The sequence below is a fragment of the Eupeodes corollae genome, chromosome 3 (genome assembly GCF_945859685.1).
Source record: "Eupeodes corollae chromosome 3, idEupCoro1.1, whole genome shotgun sequence".
Lineage (NCBI taxonomy): Eukaryota > Metazoa > Arthropoda > Insecta > Diptera > Syrphidae > Eupeodes > Eupeodes corollae.
In genome coordinates this window covers 32,545,892-32,568,909 of record NC_079149.1, presented here as the reverse complement: position 1 = coordinate 32,568,909, position 23,018 = coordinate 32,545,892, and the positions used below count along the sequence as shown (strand labels likewise).

Genomic DNA, 23,018 nt, shown 5'->3' with positions numbered 1-23,018 from the left:
CTATTTTGCTAACTGAACAATTTTTCTGTCAGTCCTTTCAGTAGTCATCCTTTTTGGGCCTCGCGTTTTGGTTTTATTTTGCCATCATTTTAAGGCGTTACTGACCATTTTTGCTTTGCAGCCTAGGATGTCGTGAATATTTCGGTAGGTTTTTCCCTCCAAACGAAGTAGAGGTAGAGTGCCTTGACCGTCCATTATTTATTTTTGAGCTAATATTTATTAATTTTTTTATATGCTAGTATGTTACAAATACTTAAAACTTTACATAGCAAAATATTTACTTACCGAAAAATTAAAAAAAATGAATTCTTAACACTTTTTAATTATAAAATCAAAAGCACTGCTATTTTTATGAACACTCTATATCCAGAGGGTTTGAAATAATGGGTGTTCACCGGGAAATGTAGAGTATAACTTCAAGCTAAAAGTCTCTAATATGAAAACGAAAGACCGTTAGATGCAAGTAACATGTTAATTTTTTTTGTAACTGTTGTAAAACCGCCGATTCGTCAGAGCGAAAGCTCCTCTGGCCGTGGTCAATTTGTTGCACGTTTCCCTCGTGGCCTTAGCCAACGGAGTCCGGAACAGAATTATCTCCGACTTATGGACATTTATTTTCAGTTTCCAGTCATCGCAATATCGCTGAATCTTGTCTAATTCACGCTGCAAGAGAATTTTAATAACCTCAACCTTTCAGGCTGTTCTGTACGCAATTAGATCGTCGGCGTACGCAATTGCCTTTGAAGATGTAAAAATCGCATTCGAAAAATCTTGTAACAAAAATTGCAGAGTTAAAAATGTTCCACATTTTTTGACTTGATAGTTTTGTTCTGTTAATACAAAATAATCAAATTGCTAACTGCTATAGACACAACAAAAATCAAAATTCAAGGGGGGTTTTGGTCATTTTTGGGTATAATGAATAGAAAAATCATAAAATATTATTTTTATTACATTTCTTTACAATATATTCTCTACAGACTTAAAACTTAACATACTTAAAAAGAAGTAATCACGTAAATTTACAGAATTCATGCATTATGCATATCTATAATAATTTTAATTAAGCTAACCAACTTGGCTAATGTCCTTTAATTTAAGAACAACTCTTTTTATTGTTTCCAAATTACTTGAACTTAACCGTCTGCCGTAAGTTTGTTTTTGAAGTTTATTTGTGTTATTTTCCAAAGCTTCTAATATAATTTCTATTTCGGTTTGATTATGAGGATTATGTCTAACCTGCATTAGTTCAGATTTTTCTTGAGTGCGACAAGTATGTGATGGTTTTCTTGATGACGACATGCTTTGATTTTGAACTAATTCCTTCCACAATTTATCACATTTTTCTTTATCAACTTCTCTCCTGCTATCGTGTTCCTCCAAATATCCAAACATTCTTCTTTTTTCATGCGCTTCAAGTGATTTAAGCAATTCTTTTGATTTTTTTTCAAATTTTGATAATTTAGAAACATTTTTGAGGAATTCAATGAAACTCAATCTTGTCGAAAGTTCATCAAACAAAGAAATATTTGACTTTATCGTTGTTAGAATTGTTTGCAGTTTATTTCCATCGATGTAACCTATTTTTGGACTGAAGAAATCTAAAATACCTTCAACTAACTTATAAAGTTTTTTGTTTTCTAATGCAATTTCAAGATTTTGAAAAAGCATTTCAATAAGATCATCATGTTGAAAATCGATTGGTTTCAAAAGTTTTAAATCCTTCACCTGAAAAAAAGAACAACCACATAATTTTCTTTTGCGATTAAATGGAAAATGAGGCTTGAGAATAATAATTACAATTGTATAATAGCCATCAACTGTTAAATCTTCCTTAAGAAACCGCAAAAGTTCAGTTAAAAAGTGTTTAACGATTGCTGCTTTCGCCGCGCTTAGAGGTAATTCTTCCAATCCGATCGTCAGTAAGAATCTAGTGTGATTTAACATTTGCATATTGAGACTTCTCCACATATCGTGTTTTTCTTGAGATGAAAGTGAGGTGTACAAATTCTTTAGAAGTAATTCCGTATGGAGTGCTGGAAGACCATTAGAAAATGTAGGAAAACGTTCATTCATATCAATCCAGAATTTTAATGATGAAAGTCGAGTTGGTTGATCTGATAATCTTTTTATATACAAAATAAAACAAACTTAAAAAAAATTTTAAAAGAAAAATCAGCACAATTCTTACTCAAATATCGTGCATAAGATTTCAATAGCTGTTAACGCTTGTGTTGTATTGTCATGGAAAATAGTGGAGATAAGTTGTTTTTGGAGTTCTTCATCGTTAAAACGGACTTGCAAGGAGCTCAAAACTTCTACGAAACGGTTGTATTTCGTTTTCGATTGATTCATAAAACCTTAGAAAGATTGAAAAAATGTTTTGGAAACTTGAAACACGAGAAAGAACATTCAAAACTAAGAATCATGGAAATTAAAAACAAATAATTAAGCCAATCAAAATATGCAAAAAAAAGTTCAACTTGGATCTTACAATCTGAAGCGTATATAAACATTGAATGCAAAAGCTCTTTATTTATATATTTTGGTTCATTCTTTCGAATTATGACTTCAAGGGTTTGTAAAACAATTTCATGGATCGCCTCGAAAGAATTCACGTTTGCGGAGTGTTCACTTAGTAATTGCTGCAATGAGAATAAGAAGAAGGGTAAGAATAATATTTAAAGCATCAAGAGTAACAACCAGACAACTCCACTTATTAAAGTTTAAAGAAAATCAAAAAAAAAACTACTTAAAAAATAGAAAAACCAAACTTTCGTAAAATATTAATTTAGAAGAAAGAAAACTTAAAAACGCATTTTTTGAGTTCAAGAATTGTTTTTTAATTATTTGTTTAGAAAAAAAAAATATTAAGTTTTGGATTGGTTTGGTTCTTGCACCGTTTTTAAGGCCTTTTAAGAGCAAATAATGGCTTCTATTTCATCACCATATTCTGAGCTTTCAGCTTCTTGTATAGCGTTTGCTGGGACATACATAAGACTATTATAAAAGGGCATATCCGCTGGAGGAACATATTTTTTGCCAAAGGAATCACATCCTCATACTTTTTCGGGTTTTAGGGAAGGCTGTTCATGAAGAGTATTTTCGGTTTGAATGGATTTGGGTTACCTTCACGGTTTGATTTCATTTCGATCTCGTAAAGCGTGACTTATGGAAGCTGAGATACTTGTGATGTTTCCTTCTTTCGCATAACAAAATGTTCGATATTTTGAAATGTTCAATTTAATCTTATCTTTTTTATGACTGTTTTTTTTTTTTTTAGAACGGACCTAAGCTGATCTTGATTGGTCACTGATATCACATTAAATCTTTTCGAACATTTTTCCACTAAGTTTTTCCAGTCTGGGTAAATAAAGACGTTCTACTCGTCTCTTTTGTTTTTCAATAACGCCAAAAGAGCGATCGAGGGTAAGAAACTTTGACCCGGTTCTAGTAAGTGATGTACAATGACGGAGATATTTGTGCGCTTTACACAAGCATATAAGTATTGGACGAGAGTATTGTTTTTATTTTGTGCGCCGCAATTATCAGAAAATAAGTATAGTTTGGTAACACTTTACCCAAAAAGTTGTCAATAATATGTTGGAAAAAGCTGATAACTTCATTTGGACCTTTTTTTCCTATAGTTTCGTTACATGTGGCTGTTCTTTGTACTACATTGGAAAATACAAAACTTAAAAATCCATAAATGTCTTTTGTAAAACACATCTCTGGATGGTATTAAAGGAAGAGCCAAATTTTGTTGAAAATCGAAAGTTATGCACTCGACTGTTGAGTCTACCAAGCACAAAGAGCTTTTTTCACGTAAATCTTCATAAAACGCTTTAGCCTTCTTTTCATGAAGGTCTTGCGCAACTTTGAGTGAATTTCGTTCTTCTTCAGATTCAGCTGCTGCATTTTTTTTAAATGTATATCACACGTCTAGCAAGTATCTGATCTAGGTGATCCGAACGAAAGCTTGAAATTTCTCGAAAAATATTACCCGTAAAAATCGTATGTTACTTGTGGCGTATGGTTACCATTTTGTTTACTCATCAATGCAAAAACTTCAGGTTCAAACATCTCTAAATAAAGACCATACTTTTTTTTGTACATTTAAGTTGGAATTTAAGTATCTCGATTCTTTATTTTGACTATAGTGCGAAGATCGTTTTGGAAAACTTTTAATGTGTCAATGTTTTGGATAACATGTTCCGGAGTCTTGTTAGCCCTGTTAACGTGTCGACTTCTCATGTCCGAAGGTGCTGTTATTTTTCTAAGCAAGAAACCAGAGAGTCTTTCAACCCTACTTTTGTTAACTCCATGAACTGCAAATTTCTAATTCATGGTGAAGCCCCGTATAAAATATTTGTTTTAGTATTTCCTTATCTCATTTCCACTCTCAGATCGACGCCTTTGAACTGAATTTTGGCGTATCAATCTACACAAACATGCATCTTGTTTTTCTTCAACCAAGGCGTCCATTATCAAAACTCTTTTTTTTTTTTGCAAATGCAGGCCTGGCCCATTGTTTTTGCTGCAACAATATCATCTTTGCGTTTTTTATATTTCTTGCCTTCTGCTCTTCTCCTTTTTGCTCTGACTTTTTTTTCGCCACTTGATGTGTCTTCTTCATTTACGTAATCAGAACCTGATATCGAAAAATCAGTTTCAATTTTACTCATTTTCTGTGCTTAATCAAACGAAATCACAGCTCACAGTGAAGGCAACAAGTGTTGGAGTTCTCTTATTCTTGCCCCATTCAAAAGGCAAAGCTAACTCCATAACTATGTTTCTCTAACGCAGAGTCGAGATAGATGACTTTTTATTACACCGAACGACCCGATTTTTTTAATATCATCTGCACTTAAAACCCTATTTGGGAAAAAGTTGAGTTATCTGGTTGTTGAACTGAGTGCTTCAATTCGTTTAGACAGAGAAAACATCATTCTTACTTCAAAAAATATATCGTTTCTATAAGCGAGGGGTATCAATTCCTTGAGATCTTTGCCAATGTAATCCATTATGACTTTGCTGATTTGTGCGTTGGTTTCAATGTAAACTGGAGGGCTTAAAGTATACATACAGTTTTATTTTTTAGCAATAGAAATGAATATCAACTGATGAGAAACTCACTTAAAAACCACAGCGAGGGTGCTAATGAATTCTTCGCAAATTGGAAAAGGAACATGGCGAAAATCATTGACAAGCTTCTGCAGGAGCCTCAGATAGAAATTAGTAACTTTTAGGTATTTTTCTATTTGTTGAATTGGTTCATTGAGAGAATCCTGTGAGAAGAGAACAATTTCACTTATAAATAACTACCTATTTTGAAAACGAAAAATAGGAAATAATCGCCTCTAACCTGAGTGTAGACAGTTTGGACATTTTTTCCCACTTCCTTGATGAGAAATGCCATTGGCTTAGATAGCCAAAGAACATCATCACCAGGGTTCTTTTCACTTTGACCGTGGATGATATTTTGTGATGCAAGCCTGGTAATGCATTTCCATGTTTCAACTGCTGCTTTTATATCTAATTTAGGAGCAATCTCTCCAACTGCACATAAACTTAACATCACTGAAAAAGGACTTCAAAATTGGTAGTTAAAGAACAAAATAATAACAAGTAACATACGATTTTCCAACGAAGACTCATTGTCATCGAAAATAAATGTCTTTGGATGCTGTGCAAGGACACCTAAGATGATACTGTGTATTTGAAGAGATTTTTCTATCAGCTTCTTTGCTATGGTTCGACTTGTTTGTCTTTGAAAGTATATAATAAAATATTTGTGTTTATTTTTTATTTGTTAAATTAAGCAAAAAGTTTATACTTTGAAAGAACAGTGAGGTAGTTATGAATCGAGGAGAGCCCAAAGCATAAGAACATGCTGATTTTGTGGGTCTCAAAGTCACTAGCTGTGGAATGAATCCAAGTAAAAAGATCCAAGGAATAATTGAGGAACTCACTGAGTCTCTCGATTTGTTCATCATTTTCGCAATCTCCGCATTCATTTAATAACTATATTTAAGAATTGGATATTTAGTAAATAAAGTATTTTGTGTATTGTATGTCTTATGTACCTCTTTAATTACAATTGTAAAAGAATCTAACAAAATATTAAGATCTGCCTCTGCGATCCCATCAGGTCCGAAACTTTTAAACAAAGATGTTGACCATGTTTTGTATATTTCCTGTTCAGAAACTTCACAAGCCTCAATACTCTTGTATTGTTAAAATTTTAAGTTAAAGGATAAATAACCAAAATTGTAAATTTATTGTATATATTGTAAATTTAAGATTTTTATAAGTAGATTTCAAAAAGGATATCATAGTGACTTCAACAGCGGCGTGCGAAGAGATGGCTTCAACAATTTCTTCACTTGAAAGATTTTTAAGATCAGTAAATTTAAGCATTACTTTTTGGGAACTCATATTTATTTATATTTTCGTATATAATTGTATAAAAGATTAAAAGTTTAAAATTATTTGAACTGAAATTTGAAAACAAATATAAACAAACTTCTAGCGCGCTAAGTAAAGTAAAATGTCAGAAGAATTTACGTAAATGTAACGTAAAACGTAACTGAACGGATTTTAAAATGGATGTGTTCAATGCAATAAAGTTCGGAATTGCAAAACGGTTACGTTCAACCTCAATTTCAAACACGATATAGATAGATTTCGAAGCGGGACAGTTTACCTCCACCGGTTTACCGCTGCCACTTTACCTCTGCCGGTTTACCACTGGACAGTTTACTTCCGCCAGTTTACCTCCACACGGTTTGCCTCTTTTTTTTGCTTGGACATTTTTAATGCATCCTCACAAAGGTCTTACACATCTAACGAAATTTCTTCATCGGATAAGATGAGAACAACAAATGAAAGAGAAGGGTCAAATGCGAGATTGACGGGATGAGTGTTCAAAAGAAAATATGCGAAATACGCAGCATACAGAAAGTCTGAGTTTTATAACGCAGAACAATATTATTCGAGCATTATGTCACTTTTGAAACAGTCTTTTGACATTCGCTAAGTGAAAACGACATATGCCTCAATAACTCATAGAAATTGATAGGAATTGTTAATATTCTTTACAAAATGTAAAATTGCTGTTGCAATCCAACTGATTCAAGACCTTAGAGATAGAATATGAAAATTATCAAGGACAATTGTTTTGTAGAGGCTACATATATACGAAATTTTTTATTAGAGAATCTTATACTGGGTTTCCCTTTGAACTTACTTACAACATAACAATTTTATTTACACATCTGTAATAATTTTAAAAAGATTCAATATTATCAACAACGTTATCGAGCATCAGGCGCTAAAAATCCTGATCCTTTTTTTCAACATTCATTCTATTGTATAAAAGAGGAAATACTAATATACCTTTTTTTATCTTTATCAAAGTATCTATCTTCTTTTGTATCTTAAGTAAAGAACAGTAGTTCTTCCCCGGCGGTATGTTTAAGATCTATTACAATTATTTCCGAAACTAATACTGTAAACCTTAACGAATCTAATGGCAACGCCTCTAGGTTAAGCCAAGAGCAAGTTGTCTGTAATCTCTTTCACTTTGGCTGCATACCGCAACGGGATAAGTTCGTTTTCTCATAATTACATATATTAATACATATCTAACTTTTTATTATACTAAAATAAATTTAAATAAATTTATAATATTTTTTTACTACTAAGCTATCGAACATTTTGGGGTGGACCTGGGCCTCAACCAACATGCGTCTCCAGCCAGCACGGTCCCTAGCTAGCTGTCTCCAGTTTCGCACGCCAAGTTGGTTGAGGTCTTCACCCACCTGAGTAGCGGTCTTCCTCTACTGCGCCATCCCTCGGGATTAGATTTGACGACCTTTCGGGCTGGAGAGTTGATGTCCATTCGGTCTACATGTCCCAGCCATCTAAGCCGTTGGACTTTAATTCTGCTAACTAGGTCAGTGTCGCTGTACAGTTCGTCGTTATATCTTCTCCTCCATTCTCCATCTATGCTTACTGGACCAAAAATCACCCGAAGAATTTTTCTCTCGAAGCATTCTAAGACACTTTCATCTTTCTTTGACAGGGTCCAGGCTTCAGCGCCATAAATGAGAACCGGGATGATGAGTGTCTTATAGATGGTGATTTTAGATGCTCGAAAGAGGACTTTACTTTTCAATTGCCTTCTAAGTCAAAAGAAGCAGCGATTTACAAGAGTTATTCTTTCTTTGAGCACTGGTGTCTAGGTGGACAAAGTCCTTAACTACCTCAAAGTTATAGCTGTCCATGGTGACGTTTTGTCCAAGACGTCGTTGTTCAATGTCCTCTTTTGATGACAGCATATACTTGGTCTTGCCCTAATTGACCACTAACCAATCTTCTTCGCTTCCGTCGCAAAGCTCAAAAACGCTCCTTTGACAACACGCTTTGATCTTCCAATTATGTCAATATTATTTGCGTATGCGAGTAATTGGATGGACCTTTAAAAGATTGTGCCTCTAGTGTTGACGGTTGAGTTTTGCAGAATTCTTTTCAGAACGATACTGAAGAAGTCCCATAACAGTGCATCGCCTTGTCTTAAACATTTTTTGACATCAAATGCATCGGTGAGATCTTTTCCGACGTTGAAAAAGCAGCGTGCATTCTACATCGTCATTCCGCACAAACGGGTAAGTTTGACAGGGATGCCAAAACTAGAAATTGCTCTGTAGAGCTCTTCCCTATAGATGCTGTCATACGCGGCTTTAAAATCGATAAAGAGATGGTGGTTATCGATTTGAAGCTCCTGGGTTTATGCCGTAGTTTGAATATTTGCTTGATAGTGGACTTTTCTGGTCTGAAGCCACACTAATAAGGACCAATCAGGTTGTTAACGAATGGCTTTAGACGTTCACATAATTCGGCAGAAACGATCTTATATGCAATGTTTAGGAGACTGATGCGTCTGTAGTTGGTGCAATTTAGAGGGTCTCCTTTCTTATGCATCGGGCACTCTATGTTGAGATTCCACTCATCGGGCATGGTTTCTTCCGACCATATTTTGCAAATAGGGTGGTGCAAGCTCCCTACCAAGTCATCGGCTGCTGTTTAAATAGTTCGGCAGCGATGTCGTCATCTCCAGCAGTTTTGTGTGACTTCAGTTTAGATAAAGCTATCTTCATTTCGTCGAGGTCGGGTAGGCGGAATTTTTGATCTGCATCGCCTTGATTAAGTGGTTCTATCTCCCTTACAGCGGAATTCGGTTCGTCATAGCCGTTTTATAATTTGGAGAAGTGGTCTTTCCATATTCTCAACATAGACTGTGGTTCTACTACGATGTTCCCCTGATCGTCTTTACAGGCTTCGGTTCGTAGTTGGTACCTTTGGGAGGTTTTTTTTTACCTTTTGGTAAAATTTACGAATCTCATTTTTATTGTGACATTTCTCTCTCCTCTTCTGCTCGTACAGGTTGCAGCTCTGGTCCTTCTGATGTACAGCGCCGTTTTGTATGTTTGTTATTTGGCTGCGTGCGCTTGCCAGCATTCGTCGTCAACCCAGGGGTTTCGCTGTGGTGGCCGTGTGAAACTTTAACTTAGCACTTCAAAGGCGGCATCTCTGAGGGCTACAAAGGACTCCTTAAGAGGTTATTAGAGACTCGATCGGAAAAGGACATGACAATCTCTTGTGATTGTAGCCGTTTAACGTCGAAACTACTCAGAGTACTTCCTTGTTTTGGCTTGGACCGGGATATCCGTAGCCGTACCTTGGCTACAACGAGGTAGTGGTCCGAGTCAATGTTGGCCCCTCGGAAAGTTCGGATATCCTGTATACTGGAGAAGTGTGGATATTGAGATGTGTGAACTACGTACTAGCTACCAAGACGTCTCGCTACCAGAAAGTTTGCAACATAGTGCTTTAAATATAGCCAAACAAAAAATCGCACGTCTTTGGAAGCCACGCCACCAACATTTTCTTTCAATAAAGTGATTATTACCTTGTGTCGCGAGAATTAAACAACTGTTTTGGCAATAAAACTACAAGATTTGCAAACGTTGTTAAAGAGTAAGTTGAGTTCTTTACATCAAGTGACAGCTGCCAAAAAACTCCCGAAGAAAGAATTGCCAGGCACCGTGAACCACCTCTTAAATTCCACTGAATGGAAGGAAAATAGCGTGATCCATAAAAAAGAGTAGCAACCAACCAATTTTAGGTGCATTTACATTGTGAATTTAGTTGGGTAGAATAAGTAGACCAAACCTGCGGAGATCTCCATAAATTAACATTATAGGAAGGGCTTTTTTCCAATTTTAACTTCGCTGGTCTACTCTTTCACGCATTCGATTGCTTGGAATATATTATATTATATCTATAACGCTTTATTTTCTCCAAAATAATCACAGATTAAGTCTCTTGATTTTAAAATAAACATTTTTAAGTTCTTTTTGTTAAGAAAGTCTACATACAAAATAAATTACAAAAACCAGGTATAACAAAAATTATATTGTCAATTTATTGTTCTTATGGCTATATTTTATAAAAATAAATAAATAATTAGATAACAATCCACTCTACCGTTTCATCTCATTCCATGGGTAAAATTAAAACGGTAGAATTCCAGCAATCATCGTATGATTTCTGGCTAGAGACTTAGCTTCAAAAAATTTCTCATATGCTCGAGCCGTTTCTTCTTCTGGTATAAGAAGTCCTGTAAATGTTTCAAAGATGTGTATGAATTCATAAATCCTTTTTATTTTTAATAAATATTTAAATTGTCTTACCTGCGAAGCTGGCTGAAATGAAGCACACAATACTTCCAACGATAAATGCCCGCAGTGCAACAGAAGTAATCAAGGATCGCCTTGTTGGTGCCATAACCCCCAATGATCCAATTAAAATACCCAAAGAGCTTGGATTAGCGAATCCACAAATGGCAAAAGTGGCTATACCCGCACTGCGTGGCTAACAGAAAATAAAATCAACACATTTTCGAAAATTGAATCTTGAATTTGAACTAACCTCGATTTTTTCAGCATCAATGTACTCTCCCAAACGCTCATACGCTACGAACTCGTTGATTATTGTTTTCGATGCTATAACTTTGGCAATGATATCACAATCCTTCCATGGTACTCCCATAGCCCAGGCTAGTGGAATAAAAATCTTCGAAAAGATCCATTCGAAATCAATGTCATTCAATCCCACAAGATAACCAAACCAATTGAAGACTCCATTGAGAAATGCAACGAATGAAACAAACGCCACAATGTTAGCTATAATTCCCATAATTATAGGAATAGCTTGTCCAGCGCCATTAGAGGCAGCATCCAGTAAAGATGAATCTTCTCTGGAAATAAAAAAAAAAACAAAGAAAGTTGTTATTGGGGAAAAAGGTCAAGATATTGTTTTCGGTTCTTACGATTTCTGTAACTGCATGTTATTAGATTTAGTTTTACTCTCTTCAGTCTCAGGCATGTACAGTTTCGAAATAGCCAAAGTTGCCGGGGCAGCCATTACACTTGAAGTAATCAAATGCGCTGGAGATGCTCCGAATGACATATATGCAGCCAATACCGTACCCGATACTGTGGCAAATCCTGAAACCATTATCGAATGCATTTCAGAAGCTGTCAGAAGTTTAATGTAAGGTCGAATCAATAGAGGGCTCTCAGACATGCCCAGGAATATATTCGCAGCCGAAGTAACACTTTCACATACTGTTGTCCCGAGAATTTCCTGAAGAAGCCATCCAAGCTTAAGGACGATCCATTGCATAGTTCCCAGATAGTATAGGATTGAAATAAAGAAACTGAAGAAGAAGATGACGGGAAGCGTTGCAAATGCAAAAACACTTTCATTGACGATTCTGTCACCATAGACGAATCTACTTCCTTCTTCAGAATACTTTAGAAAGGTTGCAACTTTGTTTCCTAAACATTCAAAAATACTTCTTCCAATATCCCAGCGGATACAAACTAAACCCAAAATAAATTGACACACGATTCCTGTTATCACCGTTCGCCAGGGAATGTCCTTTCGAGATGTCGAGAACACATATCCGGCAATTATGAAGAATACCGGCGCACTCAAGCCAACCAACTTTTCAGGGCTGTTTCTAGTCTCAAAGTAAAGATACACTGCAAGCACTATGAATACTATCAAAATCATTATTGTTGAAATCAAACTGAAAGGAGAAGTTATTAGAATCCGTAAAATGTCAGTGGATCAGAGAATAAATTACTTTGTTCGACTGAATTGAAGCCACCATTGCTCGAAGGGCTTTAGTGCTGTCATATGTATTTTTCGACCAATCTTTGGCTTCAGCAAATAGTAGTAAAATAATCCAGCGTAAATAAATCCCACCAATAATACCAGGAGTCCATAACCGGTGCAAAAATGCATATCACAACGAACATAACATCTTGTATCGTTCGGATACAACGAAACGTCATTGTAACTTCTATTTTGAACTAAAATGAATACAATTTTGATATACAACTGTCCTTAAAACGTATAACTTCTGAAATCCCTTACCTACAACAGCGTAATAATACGTTGCATATCCAAAGTAACAACCAACCGCTATATGAATCAGGGATTGCAGACATATTTTCAGCTCTTTTTTGTACTTAAACGTGTCTTTTTGAGGGTAATCTGATGAATGTATGCATCCATTTTCGATTCGGGAGTCTGCATGAAGCTAAATAAGATTCAGAATTTACAATATTTTAATAAAGTTAGGTTATTTTTTGTGGGACATAAACAAACACTTTTCTTACAGTAATTGAAGAAGTACTTTGAGGATCGTCTGTGTTTAATGGGGAGAGCCTGATTCCAATAGGCTTGGAATTTCGGTATGAGAGGACATAATTGACAAATGCAATCGAACAAAAATTTTATTAAAAATGCTGAAGAAATAAACTTACAGATACATCATCGAAGGCTTCGTTTATACTTCCTTTCATTTTGACTTTAGGGTTAGTTTATATCTGTAATAAATTAATTTATTTTTAATTTTATAATATACATTTATTAAAATTATATTTTAAGTAAAAATTTTAATAACGGTAAGTTTAATTTATTAGGGACTTGATTAAACAATGATTTAACTGCTTCACAGTTAGGCTGTGCACACACTTTTCAAAATAATATTGTAAAATAAAGTGTCAAATAAACTAGCGCCATATTTTTACTAATCATTGGTGGAAAAAACATGTTTTAATTCATTTTTCATTTGAACCGAACAAAAGTTGACGTGAAATGTCAAATTCTCATTTTTCAATAATTTTAAATTCAGTCAAATAAGTATTGACATTTATTTGCAATTACATTAAGGAAGAAAAATAGAGAGAAGATTATAGAAGAAAGATAAGTAGTGAGTTATTTTATTTTTACTTTTTTATTTTAATCAATTTCATAATTCTTTTGATACAAATCTCTTGTACGCAAATTATTAGGTAAAATTTTGGCTTATTAATTTATATTTGTATAAAGTTCTTTCATAAAAAACTTTGTCCAATCATAAATATCTACAAACATCACACAATCTACATAAGATTATTTTTTAATAACATGACAAAAGTAAAATTATTGTTAACCAGTTACGCTGTCACGGATTAACCGATTATATATCTTATCTTATAAAAAATTGCTAATAACGTAAGTGCAATAAAACGTCAATAGAATAAATGATTGATCAAGCAGTATACATTGAAATCAATCAATTATTTTAAACAAACAGGTTCAAATGAAAAACCTGCTTAACTTAGGAGCCGCACTTATTTTGAATATATTTTGCCAAAACTAACCCCAAGCCAAAGAGTCCCAACTTCTGATATCTTTTTCTTGAGAAATTTTAAAGATTGCATTGAGCATTAATTTTTACCCTAAGCGGATTTGACTTTACTCAAAAAAAAAAAAAATATTAGCGTTCATAAACTCAGTAGGAAGCTTTTGTTTCGTTAAATACCAAAGTCTAGAGTCTATAAAATCTTATCAAACACTCTCCGTCAGCAATTCGGCATTCTTTAATAATAACGCTTATGATTATAGGATTTTTGAAATCCCATGAGATATTTATCTTGAACCATTTTCAATAATTTACTGTATGAAGTGCTGATTTATAATCCAATTACTAATATTTGACATGCAATCCGATATTAAAAGTGGGAAATGGTACTTTCGTAGGTTTAAATGTTTAATCTTTAATAAATTATCATAGGGCTTGGCACAAGTGTTATCGTTATATTAAAAATGTGAATGATTGGCATAGATAAACATTAAGGAAGGCGTTATAATCAAGTGATATTTATTTATTGTAAATCTTGCGATTTGTTGTATTTACCTACGCATATTTAAATGATGGTTGTAAATCTTTGCGGTAATAGAAATAATCTTAACTCTTAAACTTAAGAGGCGCACACATTTAAATAGAACTGCAGGCCGATAACGTTATCCACATTCAATTTTTGTATTATTTTTGAATGCGGTCTTTGACGTTTAGCTAAAGCTGAGTACATACTGTTGTCATATATAACAGGTATGAATATAACTGCCGATAAGCTGACAGTTTAGGCAAACACCTTTGAACCACAAATTTTCTGTTCACTCGGTTGGCAGATTTGTTTGTCCAAAATATTAATGTGAAATAATGAACTGATTTGATTGTGTGATCAAGCAATATCAATAATTCAAACATTGGCAGCAATTGTCAGATATTTTTAACAAACCAATGGCGTCTGACAGTTTTTCACTTTGTATGATTTTTTTAAATCGATTAAAATGTTAAATATATAAAGAACAAAGGCCCGGTATCTACTAAGAAACTATAACTTGTCCGAAGTTTACTTCAAGCTACACTAAGGAATATTGTCAGAATATCCATTTTATAGTATAGCACTTGGCATCAATTTTCAATTCAAATTATTATGCTTTTATTGCTTCATGCACTTGACGTAATGAAATAACATACAAAAAATACAATTAGAAATGACATACGAATTCGCCATTTTGTCATAATTTGACAGATGAACCATATTTAAAGTTGCTCCTTGTTGCCTACAACGCCACAAGTATAACTGTCTTTTCAATTTTTCATTTGTTCCATATGATTATTCCGCTTTTAATTACTTTCTAAAGTGAATGAACTTTGGTTTTTGAAGTATGTATGTGACGGATGAAAAATAAAATTGTTTTTTTTTTTTTAAGCAATGAACTTTAATAATTGAAAATTCTGTAACAAGTCACAGCATTTGGGAACATAATTAATTCCTAAAATTTGTAAGTGAAGTTTTAATTCATTTCGAAAAAATGTTAATGTGAAGTTCTTTTTTTATGAAATATATATACAAAATTCCTAGTAAAACCAAAATCGTGAAAGCTTCAAGATTAATTTGAAAGAAAAGGGTAAGATAATCAATATTATTAGCAGAGATAAAAAGTATTATAAAAACCAAGGTCGCAATAAAATAGTTACTGATAAAAATACTTAATTTATCTTTGCTACTATGTACAGATTACCAACATTTTGAAATATGTATTGTGCATATGTACATATTCAAGATATTACAATTTTTTTTTATTTTAAATCTTTGAACTATTATTTGTAGATTAAAATACATTTTTCTATACTGAATCATCTTAAAACGTCAGCATTATTCAATACATTCGAATATAAAAACGTTTTCATATATGTATTTAATCTTTTACTAATTTTAAAGAAAATCACTTCAAAAGAACACTTCACAAAGATCGAGATAGTAAATGTCACCACTTTATTAGGCACAGTTTTTCGGTGCTGAGTTAACTATGAGTTAAGCCCAGAGTTTATTAATCTTTAATTCAGATAATTTGGTATCATTGAAAAAGATAACAATTCAATTGTCAAAAAAACTATCGAAGTCTATAGATTTTGACAATTTGGTTGAAAGCCACCAACATTTTTTAATTATACAGAATGAAGAAACGAAATATCTGACAAATCTTTTTGTTTTCAAAATAGTTAAGTCTGAATATTACCAAAAATTATTAATTTTTCAACAAAAAGAAATATTTCAGTATCAGCCAAAAAAAAAATAGGAATACTGAATATTTAAAACTGAGTTTACTAACCAAGTTTGAAGGGTTAGTTACAAGATTATAATAGACTGAGTAACATATTTTAGGAGTTAACTCGAGTTCAAGTCAGAAGTACTAAGCAGAGGTTTTTGAAAATATATTTACGGCCATAGAGGACTGAACCAAATGACTGGTGGAAAAAATTTTGACAGGTGTGATTAGAATGTTGTTAATATATTTTTAGGTATTTGAATTAGGAATCGATTTAGACATTGAACCGTTTGATTAAAATAACTGTTGTAGATTGTAACATAATTAACATATAATTTCCAATACTTTCGCTATTGTTTGAGGTTTTTATTTAAAATATCCCTTTGTTTGTTCAACTGTCACTCTTAAAACTGTCATATTTTGACATTTAATAAGTGTGAACTACGCCTTTACAGAAAATGGAACGATGCTTGTTTTCAGCGATGCATTGAAATTGTTAAAATTGAATATAAAAGTGGTAAAAAAATTTACAGTAATTGTTTGCAGTTCTTAATTTAGCAAGAAAAGTTTCTGATCCTATCAATTTCACATAGGTGATCAGAATTACTTTAAGGCTTGTTTGTCTTTGCCAATGATTCATAGTCGATTCAAGATACCTTAAATGTGCAATCTGTTAGTTATCGATGACATTTTACGCAATAATAAGCTACTTGGAGAATTTCAGGCAGGTTTTAGTTAGTGGCTAGCATAGCGGCAACCTCTATTGAACAAAAACAGAAGCTACGTATTTTTTGACAGCTTTTGATGCTATTGAACGCCGATCACTATTCTTCAAGCTTTACAATTATGGGATTTTAGAAAAATTTGGGCAGGTATTAGAGAGTGTCTATGACGAAAATAAGGCAGCGGTATAGAATGTGGCCGAAAAGTCGGAGTGTTTCGAATCGAAGATGGCAGTCAATCAAGTTTGCAATTTAAGCCCAAATCTTTTTGCCTTGTTCATAGAGGACCTGATTGAGTTTTTTTCCTGGTGGAATTGGAATATCGACGACACTCATCAAAGCCTTGCTTTTTGCCGATGACGTTATGTTGTTTGCTTACTCGCCCGAAACCCTACAGTTGATGATTAACCGACTAAATGTGAATTCCCGGTTATGGAATCTGAAAGTCAATTTGAGCAAATCCAAGGTGATGATATTCCGGAATGGTTCTGGTAGAACAGCAAGGAATGATAAATGGCACTATGACAGAGAACCAATCGAGATTGTTAAAGGTTACAAATATCTCTTCGTCAAAACTATTAAATGTCATGTTGATTATATCAAAAAAGTTTTGAATATGCAAGATGAAAGACTCCCAAAAATTCTGGCATTGAAAACTATTGAGAAGAAAAATCAGTGGTATAAGAAGCTAGAAGACCATGCTGCTTACTGAAGAACGGACTTTCGAATAGTTGATGAAAATGGTAAATGCTGCGACGACGACCTCCGGAATCTTATTGCAAATTTAGATGAAAAACTGAGAGCCGACGCTGTTAATGAAGCTACATCCTCAGTGCATAGATCTTCGTACAACCATCTAAATCACAATCTATGCGAACGTAACTACTTTCGAAACGAGAACAAACAAGAACTCATATCGGAAATTTTCAAAATAAAAGGAGAAATGAGAAGCCGTAATTATATACCACATCGGGAGGATCTATTTATCTACTGCAGCCTTTGTAACTTGAGAGAAATGGAAGATGTAATCCATTTCTAGAAAAGTGTGAAGGAAACTGTGAAGGAAACGTAAAGCAATTATTTAATTATTTTCGATCTGCAATGTCTTACCGCAATCAAATTATAAACGAATCCTTTTTTAACAATTATTTATTTAATTTACATTCTAAATTCTCATTCAAACAAAAAACAAAACTTAAATTAGAAAAACATTGTTAGTTTTCAAACAGCTGTCAATCGGCAGACGGCTTAGCCAAGCCTTAACGATTTTACTAAAAAAATGTCAATTCGATTTTTCTCAAAATTTTTGCTAATGTTGAAAACGATATTTTTTATAACTTAAAATTAGTTGAAAGCCATAATCTCAAATTTTTGAAGAGATATTTGAGTCGAAAATCAATTTGTACAAACTTTTGTTATATTCTTGTTTAGGTTTTTAATTTTTTGTAAAAAAAAACTTTAGATTAGATTTTTAAATTTTTTACTGAATATTGATAACAATAATTTTTGAAAGATAAAAGTAGTTTAAACCCAATGTCTCAAAGTTTTGAAAAGATATTTGAGTCGAAATTCAATTTTTACCAACTTTTGTTAATAGTTTTGTTAAGGTTTTTATTTTTTATAAAAAAAACTGTCAATTCGAATTCTTACCGAATTTTGAAAACAATATTTCTTATAAGATAAAATAAGTTTGAAGCCTTAATCTCAAGTTTTTGAAAAGATATTTAGTCGAAATTCAATTTTTACCAGCTTTTAGTAATGTTTTTTTAGGTTTTTATAAAAAAAACTGTCGATTTTTATCGAAATTTTATCAGATGTCAAAAACATTATTCATATTTTAGTCGTAAAATTTTTTAAGTGACGAATTTTTTTCCAGTTTTGATTTAAAATTTAATTCACGTCTCTTGCGGCATTGATTCATGAGATATTTAGGGTTAACCAAAATTTTCACCTTTTTTCAAACTGCTATGGTAAAAAAACCACCCACGCAATTTTCTTGAGAGCCCTTTTTGCATCTTCTTGCCTTGTTATCTGTATAACAACATTTATTTGAAGTCGATATCTCTTCTGGTTCTTGAGCTATGGAAGACAAAAAAAAACCTCGGAAACGTTCGGAGGTACAAACGTACGTACACAAGCACGCACAGACATCTTTCTAAAAATCTTTTATTTCGACTCTAGGGACCTTGAAACGTCGAGAAATGTCAAAACTTTCAATTTGACAAATCGGACCCATTACAATAACTTCCTATGGGAAGTTGATAAAACCTCTTATTGGGAAACTCTATATAATGCCCTTATTATAGGTCATAAAACCTTCATCGTTCTTTAAATTATCTTTATAGGTCTATAATTTGTGTGAGTTTAAATTAAATATTTACTTTGTTATTAAAGTTAAGATATTTCCACAAAAAAACCATACAAATTAAAATATATAGCCAACTGTAACCACATTTTCCCAAGTCAATTAATTTTCTGTTGATATAATGATTTATGTACGTAATTGTCAATGCATTCCGAGAATTTTAAAATAAAATACATACGGCATTGAGTTTGTCAAAATTAAGTTTAACTGATGTCATGCTTTCGTCTTCAGTCTACAAAAAAATGGCTCAAACAACTTTTGTCTGGTGCACATCTAAATCAAAGCTTTGATTTACTCGTAGTTAACGTTGACTGATGTCTGTTTTTAAACTTTTTTTAAATTGTTTGAACTGAACTTAGCCACTTTAAGCAGTCAGTTGATAAATTGTACATTTGGCTTTTAAGGCCACTTATTTGTCTAAATTAACAATGTCTTAGTTTTAACACGACAACTGGTTTGATGGCTTAAAGAAGAATTCAATTTTTTGTTTTTTCGTATTTGAAAATAATGCTACCAATAAAATGTGTCGCCAATGAGTTTATATTTGTTTTAAAAGTAAGCAAATATCAATTCAGAATTTTGATAGATGTAGAGTAAGCTCTATAAAATAAATCGTTCATATCCAAGTGTTCTTCAACTACTTCAGGAGGAGAATAACAAGGTTAAGAGTATACTCGTACTCAATTGCAACGAAGGTTTAAAAGTAGCGAATAAGTTCGTTAAACTTTTGTGGAATGCCATAATATTTCTTGTTTTGTTCTTACTTCTTGTTAATTTTACGATTTTTATCACAATCAAAATTATTGGCTTATTTTTAACAAAAACCTTGACGCACAAAATTTACGATTGTTTTTATTTCACAATATTGATATCAAGTTAATCGGGTTTTTTGATTTTTTCCATATTAATAGATTTTATTTTGAGTTTGGGAATTGGTGAATTTCTATTGAACTTACAATAGAAATAAATAACTAAATCTTATTTAAATATCTTACATCTATTTCCTTTTATACTCTTGCAAAGGATATTAAATAATTTAAGGGTAGTCAAAACAGCTTTAGTGGGCCAAAACATTAAAATATTTTGATTCACTATTAATTAGTACATCTTTTCGATTGAATTCAAAACAAATTGCATGATTATTTACTCGTTATTTCATATGAAAACCATTTCCACCCTTTAACCTTACTATTTTCACAAAAGTTTAATGGTGTTGTACAATTTGAATTCTTCTTTATTTACCACTTTTTTGAATTAATTTACAAATATGTGTTCATATATATATACAAATATAAGCACAGCCCATTTATCTTCAGTTATTACTGTCAATAATTTTGATTCGTACAAATCAAATATTAACATTTATGCAAATGAAAGCAATTGTTAAGGAAAAAATATTTTATTTGCACTGTGGCGTATGAGTTATATTTTTTTTTGTTTTCTGTCGCGGCATAAGCTCTTGAACAATTATTATTATAGTATTATTGACTTAGATAAAACTGAAGGGTGATTTAAGTTTTTATTGTATTTGAAGTTGTTAACTAATTGTGCTAAATTTAATATTATTAAAAAAACATGTGCCTGATCGAAACTTACAGTGAATATGGGAATTTTGAAAAAAGATCTATTTTAATTTATTAACATTTACTCTGTTGATTATATTTATTAAAATGTATTAATCAGTATTAAATTTGTATTTTTTTATTCAAACAATAACTTTAAGAATTTAAAATAAAATTAAACCACTTTTGCCAAGTTAAGCGCAAACATTGGCAGTTAAAATAAAAATAAAAAACACAAACGTTTAAAGCGAAAGCATCATCGCGAATCGGTGGTTAATGTAAGACTGTCAGGTTGATATTCGCTTAGGGAGTTTTAACGAAAAAATAATACATTGTGATTTATTTAATTTTGTATCGTGCCACAAAATCTAAAGCTTTGAATAAGAGGGTTAAGACAATAACAACAATTTATTAATCGCTCTTAAGTACTTTTAGATAATAAAATGTGAAAGTTATTTGTTAGGTATATTAGTTTTGAAATATTCTCAAATAACTTTGATTCTCAATCATACGAGTAGAATATATATTGTCAATCCATTCATTCAATAAAACAGAAATAAAACACTATTAAAAAGTGTGGTTGTTGTTAGATGTAATAAATATAAATATTGTGCGCATCTCAATTACTTTATCAGGGACATTGAGTGAAATTTGCACGTGATGATGAATTTAACTTTTTAATAGAAACTAATATTATAGCTTGTTTGATATTTGTAAACACTGAAGAAATGTTTAACTATATTGTTGTTACTTATAGATTATAATTAAAAAAATGGGTTTAATGATCAATAAGTGATTAATATTGAATTATAAACACGTTTGGTGCTCATACCAGTGAAGTAAAGGGGACATCAAGCTTAATATAATCAAAAATTACTGGATAAATCGATATAAATTAGAGTCATTGATAAAACATAAAATGAGATTTCTGAGTAGGGTGTGAAGTGTCATATTAGATATTAACAATTGATTTTTCAAGAGTTATCGAATATTAAAAAAAAGTGAATGCAATTTTTATTTGAATCGATAGTACTATCAATATACTCGTATGTACATATGTATATTCATGTTTAAAGAGTATTTCATGCAAATGTTGTTTTTGGTTGCACCTCAAAAGGTCAATCCACTAGTTCCAATTTCAGTATACTATTAATCTTACGAGAAATGCTTTAATGTTGACTTTCAAAGTTTAATTCAAATCGGGCTTGTCGCTGCAGATATGAGCCTTAACATATCCTTACAAAAAATAGTCTAGAGCATTTAATTGCACGATCTAGGCGGCCAATTGACGGACTACAAACGTAAAATAAAACTTTTGAATGAGCTCGGATCTCAACTGGTTCATAGTTACGGAAGTCAAACTCTTCCATTTCATATTGTCTTTGAAGAAATGTGGCTCATTGATTCGTCAACTCATAAATCAAACAAAATAGTGACGTTTTCTAGATAGATAGTAGCTCTTGAAATGCTTCTAGGTGTTCTACACTCCAAATATGGAATGGAAGTTCTGCATTTCAGGCCATTTAACTGGAAATGAGCTACGTCACTTTCCAAGAGCAACTCGTTCCGCTACAATTCTAACACGAGCTGTATTTTCAAAGGTTTCACTCCTTAATGTTTGCACGTAGTGACGTATTGGAGTAACAAGTGGCTTGGTAGCTGCAAATGGCTCCGAATCGATGTTTCACGAACATCACTGCACTATCACTATCAATGTCCAATACAGCTGCGATATTTTTTTCAGGTTGTACTCTATGTAAGCCTGTTGGTGGATCAATGCCCAAACATTTAAATTTGGTGCCAGAATTAGTCACAATAATTCAAATGAATAATATGGAATGAAAATCAGTGATTATGGGGTCCGGATTTATGTGCAATTGTATTACGGAATCATAATTTGTTATGGCGTTCAATTCTAAAAGTATATTTTAGTTTTGAAAAATTCTTTTTTTTTTTAAGATATTCCAAAAATTTTAAAAATAAATACTAATTTTGGTGCACACTCAAACAATTTCCATTTGACAAAAAATACTATTTTTAACTTTTACGAACTAAAAAATGTTAGTACCCGTAGCGTGATAGTTAGTGCGTTGAACGGCCCGAAAGGTTGAGGTTATTAGAATTCTCTTGCAGTGTGATTTCGACAAGATTCAGCGATATTGCGACGACTGGAAACTGAAAATAAATGTCCAGAAGTCAGAGACAATTCTGTTCCGGACTCCGTTGGCTAGGGCCACGAGGGATACGTGCAAGAATTGGCGCAAGATGGTCATCGTTGATCTTCATGGGCAGCCATTAGCGACCAAAAGTGTAGTGAAGTACCTCGGTATCTGGTTAGATCAGTAT

The 23,018-nt window shown here is 32.6% G+C and overlaps 2 protein-coding genes across 4 annotated transcripts; both read right to left on the bottom strand.

Moving 5' to 3' along the window:
- Positions 1-933: 933 nt before the first annotated feature.
- Positions 934-6,510, bottom strand: LOC129951297 (uncharacterized). The gene is made up of 11 exons (XM_056063382.1): positions 6,334-6,510; positions 6,087-6,230; positions 5,837-6,024; positions 5,638-5,768; positions 5,366-5,580; positions 5,137-5,288; positions 4,956-5,070; positions 2,495-2,645; positions 2,192-2,360; positions 1,801-2,125; positions 934-1,728 (listed from the first exon to the last, which is right to left on the bottom strand). The coding sequence occupies exons 1-11, from the start codon at positions 6,436-6,438 to the stop codon at positions 1,069-1,071; spliced, it is 2,355 nt and encodes a 784-aa protein (XP_055919357.1). The 5' UTR covers positions 6,439-6,510; the 3' UTR covers positions 934-1,068.
- A 3,956-nt stretch (positions 6,511-10,466) lies between these two features.
- Positions 10,467-20,969, bottom strand: LOC129951761 (solute carrier family 28 member 3). Of its 3 annotated transcripts, XM_056064080.1 has the most exons (9): positions 20,707-20,969; positions 12,903-12,965; positions 12,756-12,818; positions 12,511-12,676; positions 12,218-12,446; positions 11,396-12,160; positions 10,996-11,323; positions 10,758-10,938; positions 10,467-10,684 (listed from the first exon to the last, which is right to left on the bottom strand). In XM_056064080.1, the coding sequence occupies exons 2-9, from the start codon at positions 12,939-12,941 to the stop codon at positions 10,578-10,580; spliced, it is 1,878 nt and encodes a 625-aa protein (XP_055920055.1). In that variant the 5' UTR covers positions 12,942-12,965; positions 20,707-20,969; the 3' UTR covers positions 10,467-10,577. The 3 variants fall into 3 exon arrangements, with proteins under 3 accessions (XP_055920055.1, XP_055920056.1, XP_055920057.1); XM_056064081.1 differs by lacking the exon at positions 12,756-12,818 and having other exon boundaries at positions 20,707-20,968; XM_056064082.1 differs by lacking the exon at positions 10,467-10,684 and having other exon boundaries at positions 10,762-10,930.
- Positions 20,970-23,018: the final 2,049 nt, after the last annotated feature.